General features: G+C 43.9%; 1 protein-coding gene across 1 annotated transcript in view; it reads left to right on the top strand.

The window, feature by feature from the left end:
- The first annotated feature begins 593 nt into the window (after positions 1–593).
- The window catches only part of clmpb (CXADR like membrane protein b), a 62,153-nt gene continuing 35,682 nt past the window's right edge, over positions 594–27,064 (top strand). Inside the window, exon 1 of the mRNA XM_044032249.1 lies at positions 594–844. Coding sequence (XP_043888184.1) covers positions 814–844 — 31 coding nt within the window. The 5' untranslated portion in view covers positions 594–813. The remainder of the gene's footprint in view (positions 845–27,064) is intronic.

Raw genomic sequence — 27,064 nt, 5'->3', positions numbered from 1 at the left:
TGTATCATTATTATTTTTAGTTGTAGTAGTAGTAGTAGTAGTATTTCCCAATTCATTATTACGGTGCCTTTTTTCCTGCCCCTGAAATGTCTGCGCACGCCACTGTCACTTACTTTAATCCTGTAATATATATGTACATATAAATCTATCTTTTTTTTAAAAAAGGCTCTTTAAATCTGTTCATATCAAAGAGATCATCTTACACATCAGCTTATCACGCTGACTCACACACTCGTGAACCAGCTGTGGTCGCGTGTGTAAGAGAACTTCAGACTCTAGAGGTCTCCATCCTTCAGCATCACCCCCCACCCCCCATCCCCCTTTCATCATCCACCTATCCCTCCTCCTCCTCCTCCTCCTCCTTCTTCTCCTCCTCCTCTCTGGCATTTTGTGCAGCAGAGGAGGGAAGGAGGAGAGACTGCTGAGGAGACAGGAGACAGTGGAGACCCTGAGACAACACGTCCCACGCTCGAGCCAGACACAGAGCCAGGAACTTTGATTTGACGCCAAGTGAAGCCCGCGACGAGAATGACGATGAAGAGACAGAGTCACGCTTCTTCGCAGCGGGAGGTTTAGGTTGTTTTTTGGTGGGGTTTGGGGTTTTTGGGGGTCGGGGCGTGTGCAACACATATGATGATGTCCTTGGACTCACGTGTTCAATGAAGATTTATTCCTCGGTGATTTCGCGCATCGATCGGCCGATGGTGCCGCTCCGTTGTCCCCGCACTTAGGTCATTCTGTGTGAATGTGAAGGTGCTGCGACTGAGCGCATTGTTTCCAGCTCCCGTTGCATGTGTGGGATTTCCAGCCACGATGTCTGCAACATTTCGCTCTTTGTTTCTGGGTAAGTCACTTCCCCTTCTCCCTTGAAAGATTATTAATTCATCTATAACAAAAAAACAAAAAAAAAGAATAATATGCAGCGGTGCATGTTATTCGTCTGTGATGATAATCTCTGCGGCGACCACACTGACATAGCTTTGTTTTCTCATTGTTAGGATTGTACATTGTCATTGTTTAACACGTCTGCCTAAATGTTTTCAGCCCAGATTTAGGATGATGTCAGAATACATTTTTTTTTTCTCCCCTCTTTATTTTCTGGAGTCTCTTGCACTTAATAACGCGCATGTGTTAAGGATTTAATATTCATATGTATGTGATAAATGGAAAAGCTTCAGGTCAACGCCACGTTTGTAAAAAAAAAAAATACACACACCAGATAGCTCTTCTTCTCTCAAAAATGGTTTAGAATAAAAAATAAAATAAGAGCAGGGGATAAAAGTTCACCTGACCCCTCCCTTTAAATCTGCCATCCAGATTTATTGGCCTCATGCCTACAGTGTATGTGCATGTATTGGCATTTAAAGGCTGCAGATAAACAGTCTAACAAAGGCAATTAGACTCATTTAGAATACATTTTGAAGTGTTCTTGTTTTTTTTTAATAATACTATTATATGGATAAGTTAGTTTCATTTGAAATGGAGCTGCTGCAAACTGTTTAATTGCTAAGTCTCTCTCTTGTGATCGTGAACAAAAAGCTTCTCTTACTATTACTGTGAGTCACCGCCTCACCGCTGCTGCCGCCACCACCACTACTACTACTGATGATTCCAGCACAGCTGTGATTATCAGAGCCTGGAGCAGATTCCAGGTACAGACTTGGATAGAGGTTTGTTTTATTCCACTGTGGCTACACTGACTGGAAGTTAGTGCAGCACTGCAAGAAGAGTGTGCGTAAAAAAAATCACTTCCAGTAAGAGCTTCCACACTCCCCACTGCTGTCTCGTCATCCACGTTGAAAAAATAGAAAAAAAACTCACTGTAACTGGGTTAAACTAAGCTTTTAGAAAGGGAGTTTACAGTTTGAGTTGTCTCTGAATACTGTTTTGTTTTTTGTTTTAAGAAGTTTGGAAACATGGAAGTTGAAGTCAGAGAACAGAGTGGCCTTTTGTGGAATAGTGCAATCAAGCGCTGGCAGCTCAGGTCCAAATGTCGTGCCCCGTAGAGGGAAACCAAGGCACCATCAGGTGTTGTGTTTTTATAATTTTACTCACTCAGGCTTAATGGGAGTTGTGATGTACGGATTGTAAATGCAGCCCCATTATTGTTTTACTTCCATTTCGTGTTGACCTGTGGTTCAGCGTGGCTCCAGCCTCTTCTGACCCCCTGAACACGATCAACGTATTGAAGAACGGAATAATCGACCAATTCTGTGGACCTGCATACATTAAGTGTGGGGTTATGTTTGTTTAACAGTGAATCGTGAGTGTGTTCTCAGTGGTGACGGCAGCTCATCCTCGGTTTAAGCAGAGGGCTGACTCGGCACCGGGCGCTGCGTATGGAGACGCTGCCGTAGCTTTTACTAAACATCCCCGATGTACCGATTGTGATAGTTATGAAATGATAATGACATCACAAAGAATTCGTAGAATGCACGGTTGAGACAGCACTTTGCAGTGTGAGAACAGAACACTGCACTTTTATTTGCACAAAATCCATTAGTTCACTCGTAAATATGATTTCTTAAAATAACCATCAGTCTATGCGTGTATTAAATGAGAGTATTAAATGACTTCTTGTTGCTATGGCGAGGTATTTTCTCCTTCCCCTGTCTTGTTACACGATGTGAATGCATAAAAACGACTGACTGTTTAGTACAGATGCATCCTGGGCCATGCCTCTGTCACATCAGGATATCTACCAGCTGACCAAAAGACCAAAGATATATATATATATTGTTTTTTTTTGTTGTTTTTTGATGGCTACACTGCTCTGCTGTTTTAAACCGGAGGGCATTTCCTTGTAGTTATTGCCTGTATTAATTCAAGATCAACACTGAGGCCAAGTAAAGAGAGGAAGTGGCTGTTTTATTATAAAAGAATCAATAGCTATTAATAGGGGCTCATTTCCTCTTTTTTTTTTTTTATTTGGCGTTGGCCTCGCAAGTCAGGAGACATGCTTAATGTGATATCTGTGGGAGATGTAATATCCACTGTTCACATTACAGATAAGTAGCACAATTAATTGCCACAGAGAGCTCCATTGCTCCCTGCCAATACAAAGTAAGACGCGGAATAAGGTCGAATAATGCTACTTGGTGAGAGAGCGTGGTGCTGGGGCTGGACTGGGCCAGGTAAAGGAGACCAGTGATGGATTACCCATCTGCCCTTGTGTCAGGATTAAATGACTCTGAATGAGAGAATTTAAAAATGACTGCACAAGAAGTAATAACACAGTCTAAGTCACTTGACAGGACTGTGATTGGAAAGAACGAGTGGCTTCGTCCAAATGATTTTTTCTTTTTTGCTTGAGAATCATCTTGGAAGACGATGCACTGCGAGTGACCATGGGACTGCAGCAGGCTCGTTGCATTTGTGTGCTTCATGTGTCAGGCAGCGAGAAGATGGCCGTGCAGTGCACTCATGCTAGTATTAAGCCTTGTTTACACTCGTGAGGCGACACGGTCCAAACATCTGCAGACAACGCACACGCCCTAAAACAGACACGGACCCATTTCGAGTTGGTGCGTAATACAAAGAAATGTGAATAGGGAAGGAGTGAATGAGTAGCATGTTACTGGAATAATGTCTGAAGAAGCCCTACAATAGCACTGATGTGTTGTTTATCATTTCAGAAATGTGCTGTCACTGTGCCAGCTGAGGATAAAGGAATTTTATATAATGGTGCTTCAGAAAGGTCCTACATAGACTATATTAAAGTAGTAAGAGATATGTCTGACCTGAAAATCAGGTTTCACCACAGCTTGCATCTAAAGAATCCAGCACCACGTGATTCTTGAACAACGGTTTGTTAAGGAAAATCCGCTCGGCCCGTCTTCCCTTCGCGTCTGTGGTCGTCACAGTGCCGTAGTTCCAGATATTTTAGAGACGTGCCACCGCAGCAGAGTTTGGAGCCTGTCGCGATGACAGCGTGTCTTGTGTACACGTCCTCACACCCGCTGCCCTATGGCAAGTATAAACTAAGCTTTAGATGTAGATAAAGAGAGCAATGCTCCAAACAGAAATTCTGTCCCCATTCTATATTTAGTATGTCTGCCAGGGAAGCAGAGGATCTCTGATATGTGAAGATGACAGGAGCCTCTGGAGTCGGAGGTTATGAAGTGACATCTTGGTGTGTTTGTGCCTGAATCACACTCCCACACACATCCACCACCAGACTTCTCTGACATTCCCGCAAACCCAATAGACATCCTGCTATTTGACGTCTAGTTACCATACATTAAGGCTTTGTTTTGATTATTATCAAATTATCCTGTGGCACACATTCTAAGCTTTGCAAATATTTGTTTTTGGAACACGTGTGACACATATGGCAGAGCTGCTTTGTGGGGTCAGAATTTGGCAGATATTTGAAGCATTTGTCAGTTGGGTGTAGGGCTTTGCACAGTGCGTCTCACCATTGTAGAAGCATGGACTTTAAAAAGGACTCTCAGTATGTGACACGGATAATCTCACATACACAGACCGAGCAAAGCATCACAACACATGTGCTGTATCTGCTCAGCAATCAATATCTCGTAGATACTGCGTTTAGGCTGTATGGGACACAGTACAGTATACAGTAGCTGCAGGGAAAATAGCACATAGCTAGCAGTGCTTTTTTTGTTTTTTACAGATAGTGAAACGACTTTGCCTCCATCTGCAATGTCAGCTTTTTGATATTCAGAACAAAGTGTAAACAGGATTTTCCATCGAAGAGCGGATTATATTACTCGAAGCAAAAATGGCTAATCTTAATTGATCAGCAAGGACAGAGCATTCTGGAATACAAAACCTCCAGCGAGGGTGACTGAAGAGGGTACAGATGAGTCCAGAGGTCCAGACGTCCTCAAAACAATTGACCCGTATCATTAACAAACACTGATTTGCCTTCCAAGCACTTTCCCCCTGATGTGAATGGCCTTTGAATGACAGCATGCTTCCCAGAATAACAAGCCGTCCTCCCTCTGTACCTGAGGGTTTCTTCATGTTTCATTGATTGTGGTGCTTTTAGTCAGAGGGTCTTTCCATTCTGTCACAGCAGGCCAGATGCCATGTTTGAAATGAGAGTGTTTGTAGAAGTGTACTTGCTTTGTGGAGGAAATGCTTCTTTTTTTTCTCTTTTTTTTGTTTCCCTGATATGGTCAAGGTTGGCTGTGTTTTTTATAGCAGCCCCACATCTGAGGAGTAAAAGAAAGGTCACATTGTTGAAACGTAACACGGCCTTTCCTGCATTCATCTGCCGTTTCTACATCATTTCTGACAGCGTCTTTGTCTCCTCCTCCCCCTCCTCCTCCCGGCTTGTTTCGGCCACGCCCACAGTTCGTCAAGCTCTCCACACGTCAGGCTGTATGGGCCTTTGTCACTTGCGTCTTGTAAAACGCAAGACACATGCCGAGTCTGAGCTGGGTTTGTGTCGTGTTCCCGACCTATAAACACTCCCCCTTTTCATCCTTCGCCGGGAAAATCACTGCCAGATTATTTTGGAACGTATGAACAGGAACTGCCTATTTCACTTCACTGCTAATCTATGACAGATGTTCCAGAGAGGCTCACATTCACATTAACTGGAGCCACATGTGCAGGCTACACATGACAGTGCACTGCTCGTACAGCACACAAACAATCAAAGACACGGACGTTTTCATTTTCAACACATGAACTCTTGTGCATGCATGTGACGGCTGGCTGCTGGTTCACAGGACACATACACAGGTCATTTTTATATACTAAAATTACTAATATAACTAAACTAAGGTTAATTTGGCCTTATTTGTCAGTACTACTATACAAATACTATACAAATACTAAACACTAATCGTCTGACCGCAGTGCAATTGCAACCAATCAACCAACTAGCGCAACGAAGCATGTGACATAGGACTGTAACAAAGCCTGCGCGGTTCTTCTTTTAGAATAAATGTACAGTCCCGTTATTTAATGCTGTTAAATCCAGCAGCCATCTTAGTTGTTTATGAAACAACTGGTAGTTGCAGCAATATACAGTCAAACCACATTCATTTTGTTATTATTTCATGCGACTGTATCCCAGGAGACGCTGTCCATTATTTATTCTTTAATGTTTTTAATGCAGATATGGTAAGACAAGGAAAGACCTTTAACACTTGGCGTATAGCTGTAGCTTTAAAAGGTTCAAATTGTCCCTTTAGTTCCCTTAATGGCCATTTCCTCCAAAGGGGGAGAAATAACCGTGAAAGGCAATGAAGCGACTGCAATCACTGTCATTTTCTCAAAAAATGTGAAGTAATGACATCCATGTGAGCATAAATATTTTAATCAAGGCCTGTGTGATTGTTTCATGTGAGCAGCGAGGGAATCAAGAAGCGGACGAAATGGTGAGATAAATGCTGATGCTGTTTTTGAGGCCTGTAAAGGCCCGAGCCAATATGAATTCTTTACAGTCGTTGGTATTTACAGGAAAAAGTGATCAAAATTCACACATCTTGTAAAAAAAAAAAATACAATTTGAAATGATTTGTGTATCAGCGGTGGGAGACACGATCCTATCATCTCAGAGCTCAATACTGCGGTGCTCTCATGTGCGTGCTGATTTACTGCAAACTGGCGGTGTGGAATAAAGCTGGCATGCCTGTCTTCTCAAAGCAGAACATGCTTTTCATCTACGTTCACGTCTCTGAAACCACACGTCTTGTTGGTGTTGTTGTTGTTGTTTTTTTTGCAGATGCTCGACACAGCTCTGCAGGAAAATAAACAGCTCCAAAAATCCCACAAATCTTCACGCTGAGGTGTCTTTCACTTCTGTGCAGCTTAGCATAGCATTTACATCAATGACACACTGGCGTGAAATGCAAACTATTGATGAAACGTTTACAGTCGGCGTGCGGCGCACGAGTGACATTGGCATTGTTCCAGTTCAGGTCAAGTCTGCGCGTTTCTTCAAATAGTTCCCCTGTCATACAGATTCCTGTTTGCATGACGATGAGCTTGTTGACTGCATGTCAAGTCGAGAGGATCTGAAATTGTTCTCTTTACTTAGCAGAGTGGGCCTTCATTTGACAGTAAGGTGTTTTTCGCTGCGTGTCAAAAGCCCAGTAAACCGTCTGCCAATAATTGATCATCTCTTACCAGTCACTTAGCGCTTTAATTGGTCATGGGGTGCACCTGTCAGACTCCAGTCTGTGTGGTGCCACATCTCACGCTGTGATTATTGATTATCGTGTCCAAATATCAGCTTGGACATTCAAACAATATCTTGCTGCTCAAATGAGAATACAGCTCGAAGCCAGACTGTGACCACCAGGAGCCGTACACATCAATCTTTAATCCAAGAATGTTTCATGCAGAGAGAAAGACTTTTGAAATGCACATGTGGATGCTGGTCATTTATTCCAGTGTAATGCTGATGCACAGAGTATTGACTTTTCATCCTTCATCTTTTCTTTCGTTCTACGTGGCATTCAGCCGTAGTTCAGCCCCCGGAATTGATTGCAGGGGAATAAAAGGAACTTGATTTGCACCAAACAATGGAAACCCGGTCAAGTTTCTTTTTTTTCCCTGCAGGTTTTCCAATTGGGAGCTGACTGAATGAACTGGAGGAAATGTTCCACGTCGGTCTATTTAGACGCCTGCTGTTCCTTTCAATTTGAAGCAGGCTATTAGCCCAGCAAGCAGGACACTCCATTAGGTGTTTTGAACCTGCGTGCTACATTGTCTCACTCCATTTCCTCCTTTGCTTGCCAGTTTTCCCTAAAGCATTAGTGGCTTTAATCAGAAGAGGCCCTTCTGCCCTTCAGGCATTTATCTTTAGCCGCTTTTGGTCGTCGCAGAGCAGCCTGGAAAGACTTGAAGATGGATGGTGTTTGGAAGACAGGGAATTTGGTGGTCATTGATTATAGAAGTGGAAGACAGAGTGGTTACCTGCACAAGACCTGAACACCATCTGGCAGATCTCCCTCCACTCTTAGTGCATGATTGCTAAAGTCAGGACTCAGCCATCTATCAAACTAAGATCTATACTGTGTGTGAGATAAAAAGGGATTTTAGACTAAAAGATAAAAAAAAAAAGTCACATCATTCTTTAACTCTAACTTAATCCGTTTATTGACTGTAATAAAACGTTGGCCTTTAAGGCTCTGCAAGATTTGCAATTCCACTAATTGATTCTTTATAGGGATGAAATCTTTGGTCATCAGAACCTTTCCTCATGTCAGTAGGAACTGTAAAAAGCAATAACTTAGATCCAGCCGCGGTTTGCCAGTGCTGTTCTCTTGCAGTGGATGTTGTGTGATGGATGGTTTAATTATCCAACCACAATGCCGGCCATTTGCTCTGTCATAGCACAGCGAGAACGTTGTGAACGTAATATCATTGATTAGTTGCTAAGTTGTCCGCAAATTAAGTATGCGATGTCGCTCATTGTACTACGGCTCTTCATTCACTATTTCTGATTAAAGAGCACACAATTTCCCTTATCGCGCCAGAAACTGTTGAGAAGTTTGTTTTCCGAGGAGATAAATCATCATGTAGAGGCTCCGACTCTGTGTTTATGTCGTACGAGATCTGAAAAAGCTTTTACCCGTCTTGTCCTCTCTATTTTTCCTTTTCCGGGAAAGAGAGTCAGAACAGATGGCCCCACCACCTTTGTTTCTTCCAATTCGTTAGATTTGACTTGTTGGTGAAATGGACCCCGTTCGCTGTGCTATCACGCAGATGTGAACATGCACATTTGTTAATGTAGCCCTCCAGTAAACGTGGCGTCTTCCACAGCCAAGAAGAGCCTACAATATGGATGTTAAATCTTCATTTCACAAGGCTCCGTGACGTCGTTGTCCCGATCGTGAAGGCAGCTTGAGGTTTGGGAGTGTATTTTACTGCCTTCTAAAAAGAAAAGCGCTCTCTGCAGCTGTAGTGGTGTTCATGTGATTGTGGAAAGTCACCGCGGTAATATAGTGCAGCTCAGAGAATAGCAAAGTGATGACAACAACTTTGCAATAATAACTCACGGCTCAGCGAATGTCTCCTTCATTAGTTTTCGACATCTTCTCCATTTCTGTTTAGCGTGCGCTTGTTTAGTCTTGCTCCGTCACGCAGCTTGACAGACCCAACTTAAGGAGCACGCCATCTCTAGCTGAGAGACAGACAGGGCCTAAGGACTACATTCAAGACGCCTGTCATGGTATGGCATTGTTGTCCACACTGTCACACTTTGGTGTTCTTCAGTGTGCGAACGGTGCCGTGACGACTGAAAGCTGCTGTAAAGTCGAGTTTGACGTCTTGCAAAATGACTAAACCCGAGACTCGTTTTGGACCTCACATTTTCTGTCGCCAGCAGACGTTATCTTTTATTTTGTGTGTCTTTGTTCAAGAGGGACATCAAGTGTGTTAGCATTTGGCTTGATTTGCTGTATGGAATCCAAAGACGTGGTGGAGGAAATGGCGGCGTGTGCAAATTCAAGCTCTTAAAATAATTAAAGTTGGCATGATTGCTACTTTCTAGAGGTTCCAAGCTTAAAAAGGACAACTTTGGTAGTCAACCCACAGTAAAAAGCAAGCTGTGTTACTTTCTGAATGTAGGAGTAATACATGGAATGTGCAGATAAGATGAAATCAAATGCATAATTCTGTCAGTGTAGAGTGAAACGAAGCTTTTGGCCCCTGGACCCCTCCAGCTGGAAGTAAGCATTTTTCCATTTAGGAGAAGGAAATGCTGCTTACTTTATTAACCTTTCCTCTCGGTTGCACTCTTGACATTGAACAGAGTGGAAGAGGCCGACTCTTTACTGGCCCTTTTGCTAATGAGGCAATTAAGTCCGTCCTGCGTTGGTTGAGCAAGAGAGAGCAGCCAGTCATCTGCTGTCTCAGCAAACATCAAGTGTCTTCGCTGTGGTGCAGTCAGAATGCGTAACAAGCCGGCTTTGTTGTAGTGATCTGATCACCAAGTTGCCTCAGTGCAGCCCTTCACACAGATGGAGATCACAGGCAACATCGGGCTTCATTTAATCACATACACGGAAATTGCAGTAAGTGGAAAGAAAAGTTAACCGCTGAAATAAAATTACATTTGTGGTCCATTTGTGAAGCTAGGGCGAGCAGCGTCTGTGTAGAATCGCTGTTCGCACAATATTTGGGGTAAAACATCAAGAGCACTTGTTTAGGGATCAACGGTAGGATTGTCACTTTTCTCCTCGGATTACAGTCCAGAGTTAACACGGCCTGCTGTTTTGTTAATGCCTCAGGAAACACATTCTGTGTCAGACATGAAACCCTGCGCTCAGAGTCAGTAAATGTACATGAATGCATGTCAGTGCTGCCTGTCTCACTTCCTAGCCTCTGTGGGTCTTGTTGACTTGCAGTATTTACCTTGTTTCTTTTATGCTATGAGTTATTCATGCTGCTAAAAGAGCCCTTGCTTGTAGACAGATGGTACAGGTTCACATTTTTTTCCGTGAATTATAAAAGAAGTGGAGTGAGGGCATCGCGAGGATCCTAGTAAAAGTTGTTTCTCTTCTTCAAGTGTTTGCTGACAACTGGAAGTGTGGTGTGGATGCAAGTGATTGAATAGCTGTCAGTGTGTTGGGTTTTATCATCAGAATCCTGCTCAGACACATGCGTGTGTAATTGTGTAGAGTTGCCTCAAGAGCTTCCTGGAATAACGTTGATTGCTCTAAAATGTGCTTATACTCAGCATTGATTAAAGAAACACTCTTGTTACCCAATTATGAGTTTGACAGCAATTAGCATGTTTCCTCCCTCTTAGCCCCGTGACTGGCTGCTATGAGCAGCTGCTGTGTCATAGGAAAGAGGCCTGCATTAGGGTCTAAGTTAATGTGTTTAAGGGATGCACTATTCTAACGAGTGATAAGAGAAAGGCTTACGGCTGCTCAGAGAGGATTAGGGGACGTAGCTGTCTGTCTTAAAGCTCCGGCTTAACCATCATGCTTTTCCCCCCCCTCCTCCATCTCTTCTCACTGGTAATGAATTGCCAGTGTTTCCTGACACAAGGCATGAAGAAGGGTGTCTCACTTGGCAGGGAAGGGAGATGACTGCTCATTAGCGGAGGAAAGGTGTACCGAACCGAAAAGACAAGATGTTGGGACAGATTTGTTTGAAATCAATGACTGAAGCTCCCTCTTAAGTATTCAGCTGCCACAACACCGCAGAAAAGATTCATCATAGGCAAAGGTGTGTAGAAGTGGAGGAGGATAGTTCGCACCGGCGCTCCCCTTTTTGAATTGGATCTTCGCCCACTTGTGCACGTTTGACTGTGCGCTTTAACATATTTGCCTTTCGCCACATGACGGGATCAATAGCGAGAGATTGCCTCAGCTTGGTGGGAGACACGGATGCCTCTGAATTGACCGGGATGGAAAGGAAGCGACGAAGCTCTGGTTTTCAGTTACAAGACACAAGGGATGCACAGTGGCAAGGTCACAGTAAAAGTGCTCACTTAGCAGTGGACTTTACCGGCAGTGGACCACGTATACTCGACACAACATGTCTCTATAGTAAAATACACTGAATCAGACAATGCATGTATCCACATGATTCTATTTCACATCATCCGCACATAGGATGGAGCTCTCATGACGGTGACGATTGACTGAATTCATCATTCAGCTCACAAGGCACAGAAGCACAAGGCATTGGAACAATACTTCCATCCCTTTGTCGTATATAGCAGGTGCACCAATGAGTCTGTTACTCAGACCCACAAGAGATGATATGAACGGCCTTTACCAGTGTTATCATTGTGTCACGTACGGACCCTGAGCAGCGTATCAAGTAGAGCTGAAACAATTAAGCGATGAATCGATTACTAAATGAATCGACAACTATTTTGATAACCGGTTTAATCGGTTTGAAGCTTTTTTCATGATTACAACAAGATTTCCGATTGTTTAAGCTTCTTAAATGTGAGTATTTTCTTCATTTCTTTGCTCTGGATAACAAAGAAATCATTAAAGGTTAATCATTTTGGTTTGTGGACAAAACAAGACATTTGAGAACATCATCATTTCCAGGTTTGACAAACACCGATCAACATTTTTAAAGGTTTTCTGATATTTTATGGCGCAAACGATTAAACGACTAATCAGGAAAATAATCGACAGATTAATCGATTATGAAAATAATCGTTAGTTGCGGCTCTAGTATCAAGAGAGCTTTTCAGTCACGTCTGGTAACTGTACCTCAGCTCAGGTCTTTGATGAAATGGCGCCAGCACATTATGAATGAAAGTTATGATGCTGAGGCACGGTGCTCTCTTTGCACCTTCGCCCTGTTGTCCTCGTCTTTAGCCAGAGCACTTGCACAGATAATCACATTCTTCAGACGGTCTCATGAAGTCGGTGAGTTGCGGTGGTTATAGGTGGTGGTGGGGAGATGGAAGACGTTTAACCTCCCCTGTCCAGCGTGTGGAAATGTGATGTCTTATGGCACACGTTATCATCTGAATTCATTAGTGCTGCCGTATCATTGAAAGCCTGCATTACTTTACATATTGATTTTTGCTCGACTTCACCTGTAGCCGGGCTCAAGTAATCCCACTTATCGTATATATACATTCTATCTGTCACAGTGTGTAGCATTTTAAATAGAAAGCAGAACAACAAATGTGTATTTATTTATTTATTTGACCACAAATGTTCCCTGTATCGCTATTGTTTGCTTACGTGGCAATAGAAGCATGAATGATGTTTCACTCGAGTGACCGGCGCAGTCATTAATCCTAATATTTAGACTGTGGCCTGCCATCCACTACATGTAATCATAGCCATACACCGGTGTGTATTGTGCTGTAGGAGAAATGCTACAAGCGCAGCAGCATAGTCCATCAATCTAAGAGGGCAGACTTCTTCTTTCTTTTTTTTTGCTCCAGCCCAACGTTTGAAGATCTTACATGCCAACCTCCCTCCCCCATCCTGAGGGAGTATGTTTATGAGTCCTGTCTCTTTCCATTCCCCGCTCCCTCTTATGAGACGAGGGGTCTGAGTGGACAGAGTGTGTATGGCTTCCTGCCGCGGGGTCATGATAGACGGCCACTCAGCTGTGCGCGTCTCCCTCACCAGAGACCGACCATATTTCTCCGACATAGACCTGCATCTGCATGACGACTCTCGAGGACGTTGCTTTCTGTGAGGAGGAGTGTTTCATTCGATGTAATGGAATTACAGTAATCGGATTCCAAAAAAGATGACATCTGTAATCTGTTGTAGTTACTGTAAATATGCAGTAATCAGATCACAGATGAGGCCTCAGAGTTATTGCATTGCTCAGTACAACTGTGGTATCTCAACTGTAGATCTTTTTTTTAATTATTGATTCAAAAGGTTTATTTTAACTGAATACTGAAAAGAAAGATTGGCTTAAATTTACAATTCCACCGTCATTACTGGTCACATTTTCTGTGGGTTCAGCACTTCAGCTAATTACCTTTGGCTGTAATCTTCCTAACCTTCATAACTGGTCCTATAGTGAGTGGTGTATTGGTTGGTTGGATTTATGTGGGGGGTGGGATGACTATGTCGAGGAGGAGTATTAGCAATGGGGTGACCCAAGGGCCTAATTGAAGGCTACTGCTCGGTCATAGAAGGAATAAGCGCTGCAGGCGCTCTGCATGGCAACAAGCCACTGCTTTTGGGTCAGAGAAATGAGAGGGGGAGAGAGAGCGGGAGAGAGAGAGAGGATCTGTCATTGATCCTGTGGCATTAGCCTGGGCTGCAGCCACAATGAAGCAAGGTCTCTCTCGCTCTCTTTCTGTGTGTGTGTGTAATGTAACTGCAAACATCCTAATAATTATAATTTGTGTGGACACACACACACACACACATATATATCACTCCAAACATGTGTTTGTGTACATGTGTATTCCCACACGGCCTTATGTGCATGCCATATTTGCTGTGTGTGTGTGTGTGTGTGTGTGTGTGTGTGTTTATTACCATTTCTTTGTGGTGGCATATTGCAGGTATGCATTGTCATAGAGTGAGTATACCATATGTATTCATTTCTGGCTCTGTCTGAGTGCATGTGTGTGTGTGTGGTGATGAAACAGGAGAGGCTTCTTGGCGACTCATCCATCATTTTCCCCCCTGGCCTGCAGTGCCCTCAGAGGAACGCTGCGCTGTCACAGTGACATTGGGCTCATTTTGGACTAGAAAAATGGTGCATCTGCCCCAAGTGTCGCCTCCCACACCTCCCCGGCTTCCAACCAAACAACCAACTTAGACGCCACAGTAACAATCCCTGCGATTGTTTCAGAGTTGTTCTCTCATGTCTACTGGGACAGATCACTAATTAGAGATGCTGGTGTACTGAAGGACCCTCATTTGTCCACAGCCGTTTAGCGTGGTTGCTTCAGGTGCACCGTGACCTTCTATGACCCCCATCTGCTGGATAACCTTGGAGAGACTGAGGAGAAAATGAGAAAAGAGAGCAGTGTGTTATGAGTGTCCCGCGGTCCCTCAGCCCCGTCTCTTCCTCCCCCGGTGAGTCAGCATGAGCAACTGCAGTGGAGCAGTCCAATCACTCTGTTTACGCATGCCTCTGAAGAGACAACGCTAACACCACAACACTAAACCACCTCTTCAGCTGCTGATTCATGATCGAACGTGGATATGTGTGGGCACGCGTCCTCCAACTCTTTTCACGGGCAGCGCAGGGCGACACGAGCGCACATCAGACAAACTTTCACTGCTGACAGTGATGAGTTTCATGGTCAAGGAGACATCCTGGTCGATGAATTTAAAATCAAAAAAGAGACGAGGGCATGGGAGAGAGAGAGAGGAGGGTTTGGCAGACAGTGGGGCATGATGCAACCTGCAGTGTCTGTTTCTCTCCCATCAGGCGTGAGAAAGACAGTGAGTGGGTTGTACAAGGATGTTTAAATCTTTGTGTGAGTCTGCGTGTATGTGTGGTATGGTTAATGTCGCAGGTAGTGACGAAACGTATACAGTATGTACAGGCATGACGCTGTACAACTGTAATCTGTTTAACAGAAACACACACATCCACATAAAAACACGTAAAATACAAGCTTAACTGTAGCCATGGCATGTGAATATAGTTCTTCTCAAAACAGCACCTTGTTGTTGGGAAAAAAAACCCAAAATGACATTGTTGGAGGGTTTTTATATTTGAATCCATGCGAATGTAATCAGGTTTGAGTAGATGATATGGGCAAAAACGTTCTATCTATCGTTATTTACTGCGATAAATGTTGTTTAGCTCCTGGGGTAAATTGGTTCATTTCTGACCTTCTTCTTCTCAACACAAACCCTTGTTTAACAGATCTTCAGGACTTGCAGTGTGTTTGTGCCGCTGTCTTTCGCGTCTGCAGCTGAAAGAGTTGCTTATCAGTCCCGCCGCAGGGAACAAACATGCACACGCCGTGTATGTGCAGATCTGATGCACTTATGTATCAGCAGAGGGACAGACACAAAATGCACAGCTTCCCCACAATAAGCCGCCTTTCACAGATAGCTGCTGTGCAGCCGACAATAGCGAGAATAGCTTCAATTCTGATCCGAACAACGGCGACGGACAACTGTGTCCTTTGCTGAACTCGCGTCAGCACATTCTCGCCTCTTTGACTTTCCTCCAAACTTTTCTCCAAACTTTTCCTTTCTTTGGCAAAGTAACCTTTTCACAGAAACATGCAGGCTTTTTTCGTGTCATTGGAGATCAATTGTCATCCGCCCTCTTTGACTGAACATGTTGTTTCTTCCCTGGGCTTGTAGCAGTGGTGACCTCGTATTCCCACCTGACCTCACCTTTCCCATAAGTCAAGCCTAAGGTTGACGTCTGTTATTAATTTGCATGACCTTGTTGACTGTAATGTCCTATTGAGCAGCAGTGAGCCCGTATTGTCTTTCATACATCCCTGAGAATAACTTCCTTCCTGTGTGGGGATCAATAACGTAGTGCGGGACCTAAGAAATAGAACGCCATTTCCTTTGCAATAATGACAGAAATCATGGGGGATATATGCTAGCCAGCCGGAATCAATAGCCATAATGTGAGTGTAAGCTCTTTCCTTCCTGTTTCAGTGACAGAACTGTGGTTTGTTGATGAAAATGTACGTACACTAAAAGCAGTTGTAGGCGAGGAAGCTACACTGAAGGTCACAAATGTGTCCGTTTTCTTTTAAATTCCACAACCGAGCCTTGTGATGCAGCGCATCCGTGGACTCTTATCACGGCCTCTGACCATGAAAGAATAGTGAATAGCACATTTCAATCGTTCTGTCATGAGAGAGCTATAATCTTTTACTTCTGCGTGGCATATGTCCTTCCACTTCTAACTAATCCTTATAATGCCTCGGAAGCGAAGGTCGTTGTCAAAGCCGAGGGGTGATTAACTTAATCCACTTGTTTTCTGAATCCGATTTACCTCATTTTCCAAACGGGAGAACAATGTTCTGCTACACAGACATCAAGATGATAGTGTGGCATGCGTTAATAAGGAGGGCCCCAACACTGAAGAGGCTTCTATTATCTGCCCATAACATCTGCATCCCATTATGTTCAGCGGATTTCTTCTAACGATGGCACTCAAAGCCATCGCTGCCATATGAGGAGTGTGAGTGAAAAGTGAGAGCAGATCACCCAAGTTAAAAGCTGATGATCTCTCTCTCTCTTGTCCATGAGCCGATCTGCAGCGTAAAGCCATGAGCAAAGCAAAGTAAGGCACAGTGTCCCGTTGAGTCTGCTGCTGCCGGCCAGCCTCAGTGAGTTACGCAGTGCAGTGGCACACACTTCATTAACAGGGCCCTCCATTCCAGAGGAGGCTTTATTTACTTCCTGCACCAGGCAAAGGCAGATGCTCCCTATATATAATACATCATACTATAGAGTTTTGTGCAAGTACAAATAAGTGTGTTTAAGCGAGTGTGTGTATTTTAGGTTCGAGACTTTCTCTCCGTCATTTGCTTAAAACTTGTTACACAGTGATTTTTGAATTAAAACTCAACTTAAAAAGTATCCGGCAAAATTGAAAATTGTTTACATGTGGTGTCGTATTCATGTGTGATTGTTTTAACATCGGGTAAGCTCACAATGTGCCCTGCTGTATTTACATTTCAATACTAAAAGTGGGCTAGAACGCGATCAAACATGAGACTCGTGTGTTCAGAATCAGCTGTTTATCACAGATCGTCTGAAGCAGTTTACTTCCTGTCATACATTCCTAAACACTAAAACCAAGTTGAAGCTCAGCTTCAATTGATCTCTATGAGACCGCACAGAATGGATTTTTTTTCACTGTGGTGAGACGGTGATTGGATAAAATGTGGCAAAAGCATTGCTTTCAGGGAAGCTTACCTTCTCTGGGAGTTGGTGGAGCAGTGGGCGGGCACAGACGCTGGGCTGATGCATGAGGATTGGAGCAACTGTCTGAAAGGCAGAGCCACTTTTCGATTGACAGCGCAGTGGAAATATGCAAATTTCTGTCTCCGTCCCTGTGAAGTCTAGAAACTAGGGCTGTCAAAGTTGAGATAGCAGCTAAAGATGCGAGAGAGGCGAGGGATCGTTGGGCAGAACGTTTAATTTTAAGAAGCAGAGCGACGGAATACAAGATAAAACAAGTTACCTGGTAGTCACGGCACAATTTAATGACAATGACTGCTAGTTGCGATCCTTTGCCTTGACTGTCAAAGAAACAGATGCGCGACTAATTGCTGAGACCTGTGCAGAGGAATTCCTCAACATCACCAACGAGTGGAAAATAAGTGGCAAACTAACCAGTCCAGGCACCAATCATGCCTGTAATACGCTGGCAGCTGCCCGATGACTTCCATTTGGACACCTACGCTGCGTGGCTGACTGTGCTTTCGTTCTCTCTATCTACTGACAGCCCTACTGGAAACAAATAGCAGCCAATTGGGATTTATTTGCTCGGCTATACAGCCCATTTCTGTTTGTGCACTTTCTACACTATAAATAAAAACAATGTTATATTACTTCTGTGTTGCTGTTTTACATAATTATCGTGTTTCCTTGTTCCAGTTGTTCGTTCAGTCAGAGCAGAGGGCAGAATGTATGTATAAATAACTGAGCTTCCCCTCTTTCAAAGATCAGCAACGACCTGGCAAGTCTGCATTTATGAATATTTGTTCATAGATGTATTAGTGTGTGTGTCTCTCAGTACATTAGAGCAACCAGGAGCTTCCCCTGTCTGACTGGATCAGACTGGATCACTGTCTATTGCGTCATTGTCTCATGGCATGTGAGCTGCTCTGGAAGTAGAGGTGACACGCTGCACTCTTATTTTGCCGGTTATAGTTACAGGTTTGGCACTCAAACATCACTTTTTGACCCTGCAGAGGACAGTCAGCACATATAAACATGTATTATGAATATGAGGTATCGCATAGAGTCCAATGGCAAGAGGTTGAACGTGAACGCGATCACCAGTTAGAGGAAAACATGCAAAACGTACTTTTTCTGTCTTTTAAATTTCCAGTAGTGTGAGAACCTACATTTTTAAGAGATCATGGGCTTGAGTGGCCTTACGGCACCCTGTAATTTCTGTCGTTACCTCACGTTTGAATATAAGCCACTATGTAATTACAGAAAATCAGTTATATTTAACACTTTCAAACTCCTCATGAACCAAGTTTGTTGCTGCGAGAACATCCAAAGATGGATTTGAACTATAACGTACTTAGATGCAGTGGCATAGTAGCCATCATACTGGATAGTTTATTTCACAGAATTCATTATTTGCTGTGGTTTCATAGTTGATTAGGCCTTTTTTTTTTTTTGGAAAGTGAGATGTGGGCTTCATGTGATTTCGGGTCCCACCCCGTCCTTGACCTGCAGTGAGCACATGCAAATGGTCCTGTTGGGAGCTCGGCTGCTCATATCACAGGGACGAAGCAAGAGGAGGAGAGGAACGGATAATGAATAATGAGGCACAGGGAGCGTTGGTTTAAATGTGGGGCAGACAAATGAACAGACAGTGAGTGGAAAGACGGACGAGAATGAGTCAAGTAAAGGAAAAGTGAAGGATATTTAAGAGTGTTTAGCAGATCCCGTTGTACGGCGCTCAGCCATTCATAATAAACAGGCCTAATGCACAATTAAAGGCACCTGGAGCTTCTCCATCACTGATTAAGTCAAGCTTATAATCAACTGCTGATCTAATAGCAGTGTTTGTGTGTGTGTGTGTGTGTGTGTGTGTGTTAGTCCTCTCCTCTGCCTGTCACTCCCACCGCTTTGCAGATTAAGGTGTGACTGAGCCAGAATGAGATTTCTCCATAGCCAGAACAAACACCATAATAAGCATTTCCAACACAGGCCTTATTATTTCTTTCGTGACTGAGTTGTATTGCTGTTTCTACAGTGCTGGCAATTTGATCAGCTCTAGCTCCAAATGGTTCTTCATGACATTTGTTCCCCCCGAATATCAGAATGATAGAGTTCTTTCTCTATCTATATCTTTGCGCTCAATATTAATGGTTAATTTGCTTGTAGGTGAGGTATAAAAAACCCTTAAGGCTGAAAATGTGAAATAAATAGTTGAAAAAGGTCATTGGCACTCACTTTTGACTATTGTAGAGCCTTCGGATTAAGAAAATTGTTTCACCATCAGCGGTAGGTTGTAATACACTGGCAACACCATTCTCCTTTTCCAAAGCTGTAAAACAAAGACCGCTTATTCTAGTCTTGAAATGAACACCTAAAAAAAGCCAACAAAAATAATGTCTCGAGATGCCTCAGCATGGGAAAATAGGGACTTTATAGTCGACCCTGTGATGATGACGAAATAACTAAGATTGTTTTTTCCCATTTATTTAAATATGTGAGGGGGAATTAAATGGCACAAAGTTATGATAAGTAGTGTTTCTCCCTCTCAGTTTTGGATTGTGAGTGCAGCAGTTTGCATGAGGTGTGTTTTTGACTTGGGTTCTTTGTGAAAGGGCCAGGCGCTTGGCGTGAAAGCCGGCAAAATAAAAGCTGCTTTTATCTTCTCTGTTATTCTCCAGCTCATATTTAAGACCACAGTTTCTGGATGTTTGTGGAGCTGGCTGAAGTATTCCCCTTTTCCTTGTTTGCTGGATTTCTTTTTTTTCCCTCTGTAGCCCCACACCACCCAGGGATTCTACTGTTTGTCTCTCCACTCCATTTGATAAAGCAAGTCTGCTGAACCAAGCCACTTGAACTGGCTTCGGTTCATTTAAACAATCCCAAGATGTCGGACTCACGTCAACCTTAATATTTTATCACCTCTGATTCTGGGAGAAGGAAAAGGGAACTTTAGCTGAACTGTTCCTGGAAAAAATCCCATGACTGCATTCACTATGATTAACACATAAATGAATTATGAGCGAGGGAAAGGTATATGCATGGTGAAGCTTAATCGCGGCCCATTTCCTCGCTTTATTGTTTTTCTGAAAGACTGTTTGTGATGATGAGGCCAATCTGGTAGTGGCCAGTGTGGGAGCTGATCCTTATCACTCGCGTTCTCATGGCTTTTGATGGAGCTCTCGGTGGCAATTTCTGAGCCACAGCACAGTGAAATATGGAGCGTTAAAGCTTTCCTTCTCTCACGTCCTCACGGGCGATTGAGGTTTATGTTAATTTGCTTGTTTAACAGCCCGGCTGACCTCTTTAGCGCTCTCCTCTGCAACCTAGTCCTGCTGCCTGGAAGTCATCACAGGCACTTTAATCAGGGGAAGAGTATGAGTTTGGGTTTTTAAAGAAGACCTTTCAACGATGAACAAGACCCTCAGGATTTCCTCCCCTTTTGGTTGTGTTACAAAAGGCCTTTTTTGACCCTGTTTCCCTTTAAGATAAATTAAGTAAAAGTGCATATGTGCAGGACTTAGTCTGTCCAACTAGATCAGTGTCTGCTGTGCTTCGAGTCTCCACCTGTCCCTACAAATTATCTCTTTTGCCGCACCCTGGGAGTTCCAGCGCAATGATCCATTTGAGCAAGAGAAAACAAGCCCCCATTACTCTCAAATTGAGATTGGCACCTCACTCCAGAGTGCTGGTCAAAGACCGGTCAGTGTGGAACTCGTTTGTGTGGAAAGAGAGGTGTTAAAGCACATTCATCTGCCCCGAATGGACAGATGTGGTCAATTTCAGCAGCTGCACCTGCATCCTAATCAGACAAGAGACCATTCAAAGATTTTGACCCACAAAAGCCACCGAGAGCATGTCTTAAAACTAGCCAGGTCAATGGAGAACAACAAACCGTAAAACTCAGAAATGACCTATTGTGAGATGGTTTATTTAGTGACTGGAGGTTGTGATGCACCGAGAAAGCACTGAAGTGGAGCTTCAGAGGGTAACAGTGTGCGGTTAATGCTGTTTGGTCTGTGTTTCTAATTACAAGAGAGGAGACGAGGAGTATGTGCAGTTAAAGGTGTGAGCTGTTATTAACCGAGCGGTCAATAAAACACTTAACTTAATAAAACACAATTTTTTTTATTGTGTTTCCGCTCTCTGTCTTCTCCTGTTGTTCATCGCCTTGCATCTTTTATACTGTGTATAAAGAACCACCAGTTTGTCAAATGCAATTTCTGCAGTCGCACAATTATGAGGACACCGTCTGCGGAGCAGATAACGGAGAGAAGACGCCGCATGAGGCCCTGGAGGTGCACCAGATCAAGCTTTGCATATTTGACACTGTTTCCACTGACTTCTCTGGAGGCTGCTGGTTCTGGCACCTCAGCTACACTTGAGCTCCATCGCTGCTAATTTACTAATCACAATAAAGCTGTTAACAATCCAAGAGAAAATGAGAATCTCTTGATGGCAGGTATAAATCCTCTGGCATACAATCAACATGCTTTTATTGGTATTTGGGGTTTTTTCATCACGGTTAATCACTTTCTGTACTCCTGTCTGCTTCTCAGGGGTTGTTTCTTGAGTTATGTGTTGGAGGAGAAATTCAGATGAAGAACAACCCTGTCATGTTGAAATTCAGCTCAGTATTTGTAAGTTGCTACTTAAAATGAATCACAATTCTTTAGTGAGTTAACTTGATGTTGAGTTGTGGGTTGAATATGTTGAACAAAAGCTACGTTTTAAGGATGTCACATTAGCTGGAATTATAACATGGAAGAGGAGGAAGAAGAAGACGCCTGTGAAAACCCGGGTGGATTTACTAAATAAGAGGCCAGGAGGCTGAAGGAGTCTGTCTTTCCAGTCCCTGATGAGCTGGAATATGGTTGGATGGATTGGGTGCCAGATGTTTGTGGATATGCAAGGAATATGTCAAGGCCCTCGCAGCTTACTGCAACATGTGAGAGAGCTTGGCACAGTAAAAGCAGCTCTCCCCTTGGCACAGTGTGCTTGTGTGCAACTTAGTCTTGATCCCAGCTCCAACCCAAACCCAAAGACATTCGTGTCTCATTATGTCATATATTTAACTATTTCACTTTGTTTCTTTGTCTTTCTTCCTCTTTTTCTAATCATGGTAGTCATTAGGTGTGATATTATTTCATTACAAGAGTATCATAGTGTTCCACACATACCACCTTATCTAAATTCAGGGAATGGAAGAGGGAAGTTAATCAAGGCAATTAGCAATCCAATCGCTGCCTTGACAGCGCCGTCTCGCTTTTTGCTGTACTGGCATCCGGTGGATCTTTGGCAATCATCTCAGCGGAGGTTCCTGTGCGTAATCCTGATTGGCTGTTCTGTCTCAGTGTGCAGAATCAACTATATATACACATTTAACCAGGAGTAGTTTAACTGCCAACAATTGATCCAATGAAGAAGACAGATGGAACGAAGGTACTGCGTGCGTCCACTGCCCACATTCATCTCGCTAATCTGTCCGGTATCAAGGTTGTAAGTCCTCCCTTGGCCCGCGGTGATTTCATCCGGGGTTGGCGTTGGAACGTATTTTGCGAACGTAACACCGGGTCAATCACAGGGCTTGATCAGTGACCTTGCACGCCTTTAAAAGCCATGCTTCAACCGGCCCACCAGCAAGCACGTCGATGAAGGATGGACTGTTAGCATCACAGGGAGCACCCATGCGTCCCTGAGGCTGATTAGAACACAGGTTCATGGACGTTATTTACTGCACGGCCTGTATGTGTACATATGTGTGTGTGTGTGTGTTCTGTTTACATGAGCATACTCTCAAGGACTCTGGACCCAGCAGCAGGTTACATGCCTCATAGCTCCATCCCCAGCTGTGGGGGGGTACGCCAAGATGGCTGTCATTTTTTTTTTTCTATTGGACGTGACACCTCTTTAGCCTTGGTGAATAGCTGCTGGAAGGTTGAAGGCTGCTGACATATGCTCAGACCATGACATGCCAGAATGTGCTTTGTGTGTGTGTGTGTGTGTGTGTGAGAGAGAGAGAGAACCTAGGTGTCCATGATGGTTTTGTGTGGCTTATTAACACCTCCAGTATGTGTCTGTGCGTGCGTGTGTATGTGTGCACCTTAGACGACATTGCAGCTGATGGCTTGTCACTGATAGTGGCCCCGCAATGAAACGAAGGTCACGGTACTCTCTGGGTTTCATCTGGCCCTCTCATAGGAGTACTGCTGTAGCTGTCAGCTAATGAGACAGTGGATGGGAGCAAAGGAAACGGAGGATAGATGAAAAGAGAGAGAGAGTGGGGTGTGTGTGTTTATGAGAGTGAGGAGAAGGGGGTGGGTAGAGGAGAGCGGAAAACTGAAGAGGCAAAAACACAGGCAGTGGCACAAGGATACGAGAGAAAGAGGCAAGAATTGGTACAAAAACAAGAATATGAGAAAGTGAGATATAAAAAAAAGGGGTACATCAGATAGTCATGCTTTTGGGAAGACAGCGGACAATGGGAACAAGTGAGGTAAAAGCAACTCGGAAGGTGGAGCACATTTATAAACAAGTTTCTGCTTCAACTCAAGCAAACATAAGATGTATCACCACAGAGCAGCATTGGCCTGTTGCAGAAACAGTATGGGGGGTGCCCTACTGAGTTTTCTGTCTTCCTACTGAGAGGATCTCACCCTGTTCTCCTCACATCAGCTCCGTCTTCTTGTCTCACCATCCCCGACTCCCTGTCTTTCTCATTTGCTCCCTTTTTGACTTCTCCTCTTTTTTGTTCCTCCTCATTCCCTTAGAGTGTGCTCCCAGACTGTGCCCTTAGGCGACCATACTCGGAGATGATGGATTGGGTGGTTGTGGAGCACTGCAGTGTAGCATGACTGATGGGGACATGCATTATTTTCCTGGAAGGCTCAGCCAGCGAGGGCCAGAATGTAGTACTGTATATATCGCTGGCGCTCACTCATTGTGCAAAAAAACGAATGCTTTTAATACGCATTGTGTGACCCTGAATCACTATTTCTGTTGTTGTTGTTGTTGTTATTTTGCAGATCTTCACGCAGCATGATAACATTTGGTCCTCTGACCAACACTTGTTCCCCTCTGCAGAGTTCAGAGCAATCAGCATATGCGCAAAAGGCCACTTGGCTGAGACATTATCCAGTGACTCACCTCCACCATGGGACGTCATCCCGCCCCCACTTTGCCCGCCCTGCTTTCATGCATCATACATGTGTATTATATTGGCCGTCGCCTACCTCCATGCGTGTTGTGTGAGCGCACAGGGTGGAGTCATTTACCAAACGGCCATGAGTGTCCGTCCTGCTGCTCCTGCGAAGCTTTTAAGTCGCGTTGTTAGTTTTTAACTTTAAATCAATATTCCAGTCTGTGAATTCCCCGCAACTTGGTAAAAGAACGTGTGTCCAGTGCTGCACTGTGCTTATCATGCTGTGCGTATGTACCGTGGCCTCGGCCCGAGTCATTCATTTATAATGAGTCAGTTATGACTCCCCCGGGCCTTGCTGGAGACGGGAGTCTCACTGTTCAGTCAACCAGACCCTCCTGTTGGAGCAGGAATGGCAGGGATGTGCCACCGTACAGTGTTAGATGCACACGGACAGAGAAACGCTGCGGTGAAATTAGCATCCTGTGAATAACGAAGGCTCAAAATTACACTCTTATTTAGCGCACAGTGTTGGTTTAGAATTGTAAATGTGCCATCACGGAGCAGAAAATCATAAAACCGAACTCCAGCTGTGGTGTTTTTCAAGCAAAAGCGAAATATGTCCCATTGGAGTTCATTTCCTTTTCCGATCAGAAAACTCAAAAAAGAAAAGTTAATGAATTGCCAGAGTTGTTTTCTATCTAACATGCAGTAATTAATATTAATGCATATCAGTGCATTAATATACATACATACATATATATACATTCTTATCGCTAGAGAAGCACTGGGGGTTAAAGACGGGGGAACCCAATGCAAGAAGCTTCCAACGTGTCAAAAATAAACTATGGGTCACTTGAAGTTGTGGTTGTGATATCGTCTTACTGTGGAGGACCGAGAAATGACATGCCAATTATTCATACAGGACGCAGTCATTATAATAATAGTCACAATCACAGTAATAATGATCACAGTGGCGATGGCCTAGATACAGTCTGCCTGTGTCCATTCCACTATGGAAAAACAGTTCCAAGCTGATACTTCAGATTTAAAACCATTTAAGCTTAACGACTACACTGAAACACAACAAGGTTTTCAGTAAAAGTGTTGTTGCTCAGCAGTTGTCGCGCATTATTTTTGCTTTTTCTTCATCAGCAACGGCAGCAGAGAGAGCGTGTGAAAAAATAAGTGATCTATCTACAGCACGTCAATGTTCTCTGGGGTTTCAGCTGCGCTGAGAGTCCGGTTTTTATCACCTACTCTTCAAAAAAGCTGGACTTGATGTCTCAGCTATTTTGAAAGACATCATATGTTTGTTCTGTTGAGGGTTGAGCCTGTGATCCAAATGATCTTCACTTGACAAGTGCGTTGCTTTGGCATATATGCTTTGTCAGGGTCACTGTCACTCAATGTCCTCCACTATTCAATCTTTTTGATGCAATATTGTCGTATGGATCCGCTGTGTCTTATACAGACTGTCAACCCTCGTTGCTTTCACCGTAACCAGTGTCTGCAAAATCTATTTCACTGCTTTACTGTGCGCCTCATCCAATTAGTCTTATAGGCAAAGCACACGCCAACCCACTTTATTTTACCTGTCAGCAGACTGTGCTCATCTGAACAAGGGACCACTCCATATTCTACTGAAGAGCAGACTTAGTGTGAATTAACTTTAGCTCTTAAAAAGCTGAAGGAACAAACTGCTCTACATGCTACTGTCACAGTCCACTCATCTCTTTCCTGCTTGGAATTTTGTGGGCCTCCTCTCTCAGGTGTTGGGAAACAGAGGGTTTATGAAGAGAAGCAGCTGGTGCCAAAAGACTCAAACCTAAACACTGTGAGAGCTCACTTCATCCCCTCTGTCTCCTGCCTCATGTTTCTCTGTTCTCCGTCCCTGCCGTCTTCCCAATTCCTGCTCTCCTCCTCCTCCTTTCCACATCCCTCTCTCCTCTTCTCCACCTCCCATGCCCCACCATCTCCCATTTCCATCTACTTGCTGCTGCATTTATCTTTTTCTCCATCTTTCGCTCCTTATTCTTCCCTCCCGTTGCTGTAAACTAGTCAGGCTGCAGAAAACACAGAGCATGTCAGGAAGTTAGCTCCCCTGAAAGGCTATGGGTCGCCGCCATGCCTGTATAAGGCCAGATGACTGGCCGGTGTTGTGTCTGTTATCGTGTGAGTGTGTGTCTGCGTAAATTCACTTACCGCTGTTTGTTCTTGTGCATACCCAAGGGTTTTGGGATTCTGTATCTCATGAAAGTGCGAGTATGTGTGTGTAGTTGTATTTGTTACATCTTATCAGCTCTCATGGAGACCAGAACCTGGTCCAGAACCTTATTTTCAAGGAACGAGTCAAGTTTAGGGCTAAGATTTGAATTGTTAACTGAATTGTAGGGGTAGTCATTGAACTAGTTATGGTTAAGGATAGGGATAATGCTTTGTTTAGGCTGTCCAAGTGAATGCAGAGTCCTAAGAAGAATTGTGTGTGTGTGTGTGTGTGTGTGACTGCAGCCTAGCAGCAGGGTGACGTGTGCCGTGCAGCCGCAGGGACTTAAGGGGGTCTGCTCTCTCTCAACTAATCCAAACAAAGCTCAGGCTGAGCCAGAATGAGGAATGTCTGCTCTGTTGGTCACATACGCAA

The sequence above is a fragment of the Solea senegalensis genome, linkage group LG8, assembly GCF_019176455.1.
Source record: "Solea senegalensis isolate Sse05_10M linkage group LG8, IFAPA_SoseM_1, whole genome shotgun sequence".
Taxonomy (NCBI): domain Eukaryota; kingdom Metazoa; phylum Chordata; class Actinopteri; order Pleuronectiformes; family Soleidae; genus Solea; species Solea senegalensis.
Note: the sequence above shows the minus strand (reverse complement) of the source record. Positions and strands in the feature narration are given on the sequence as shown.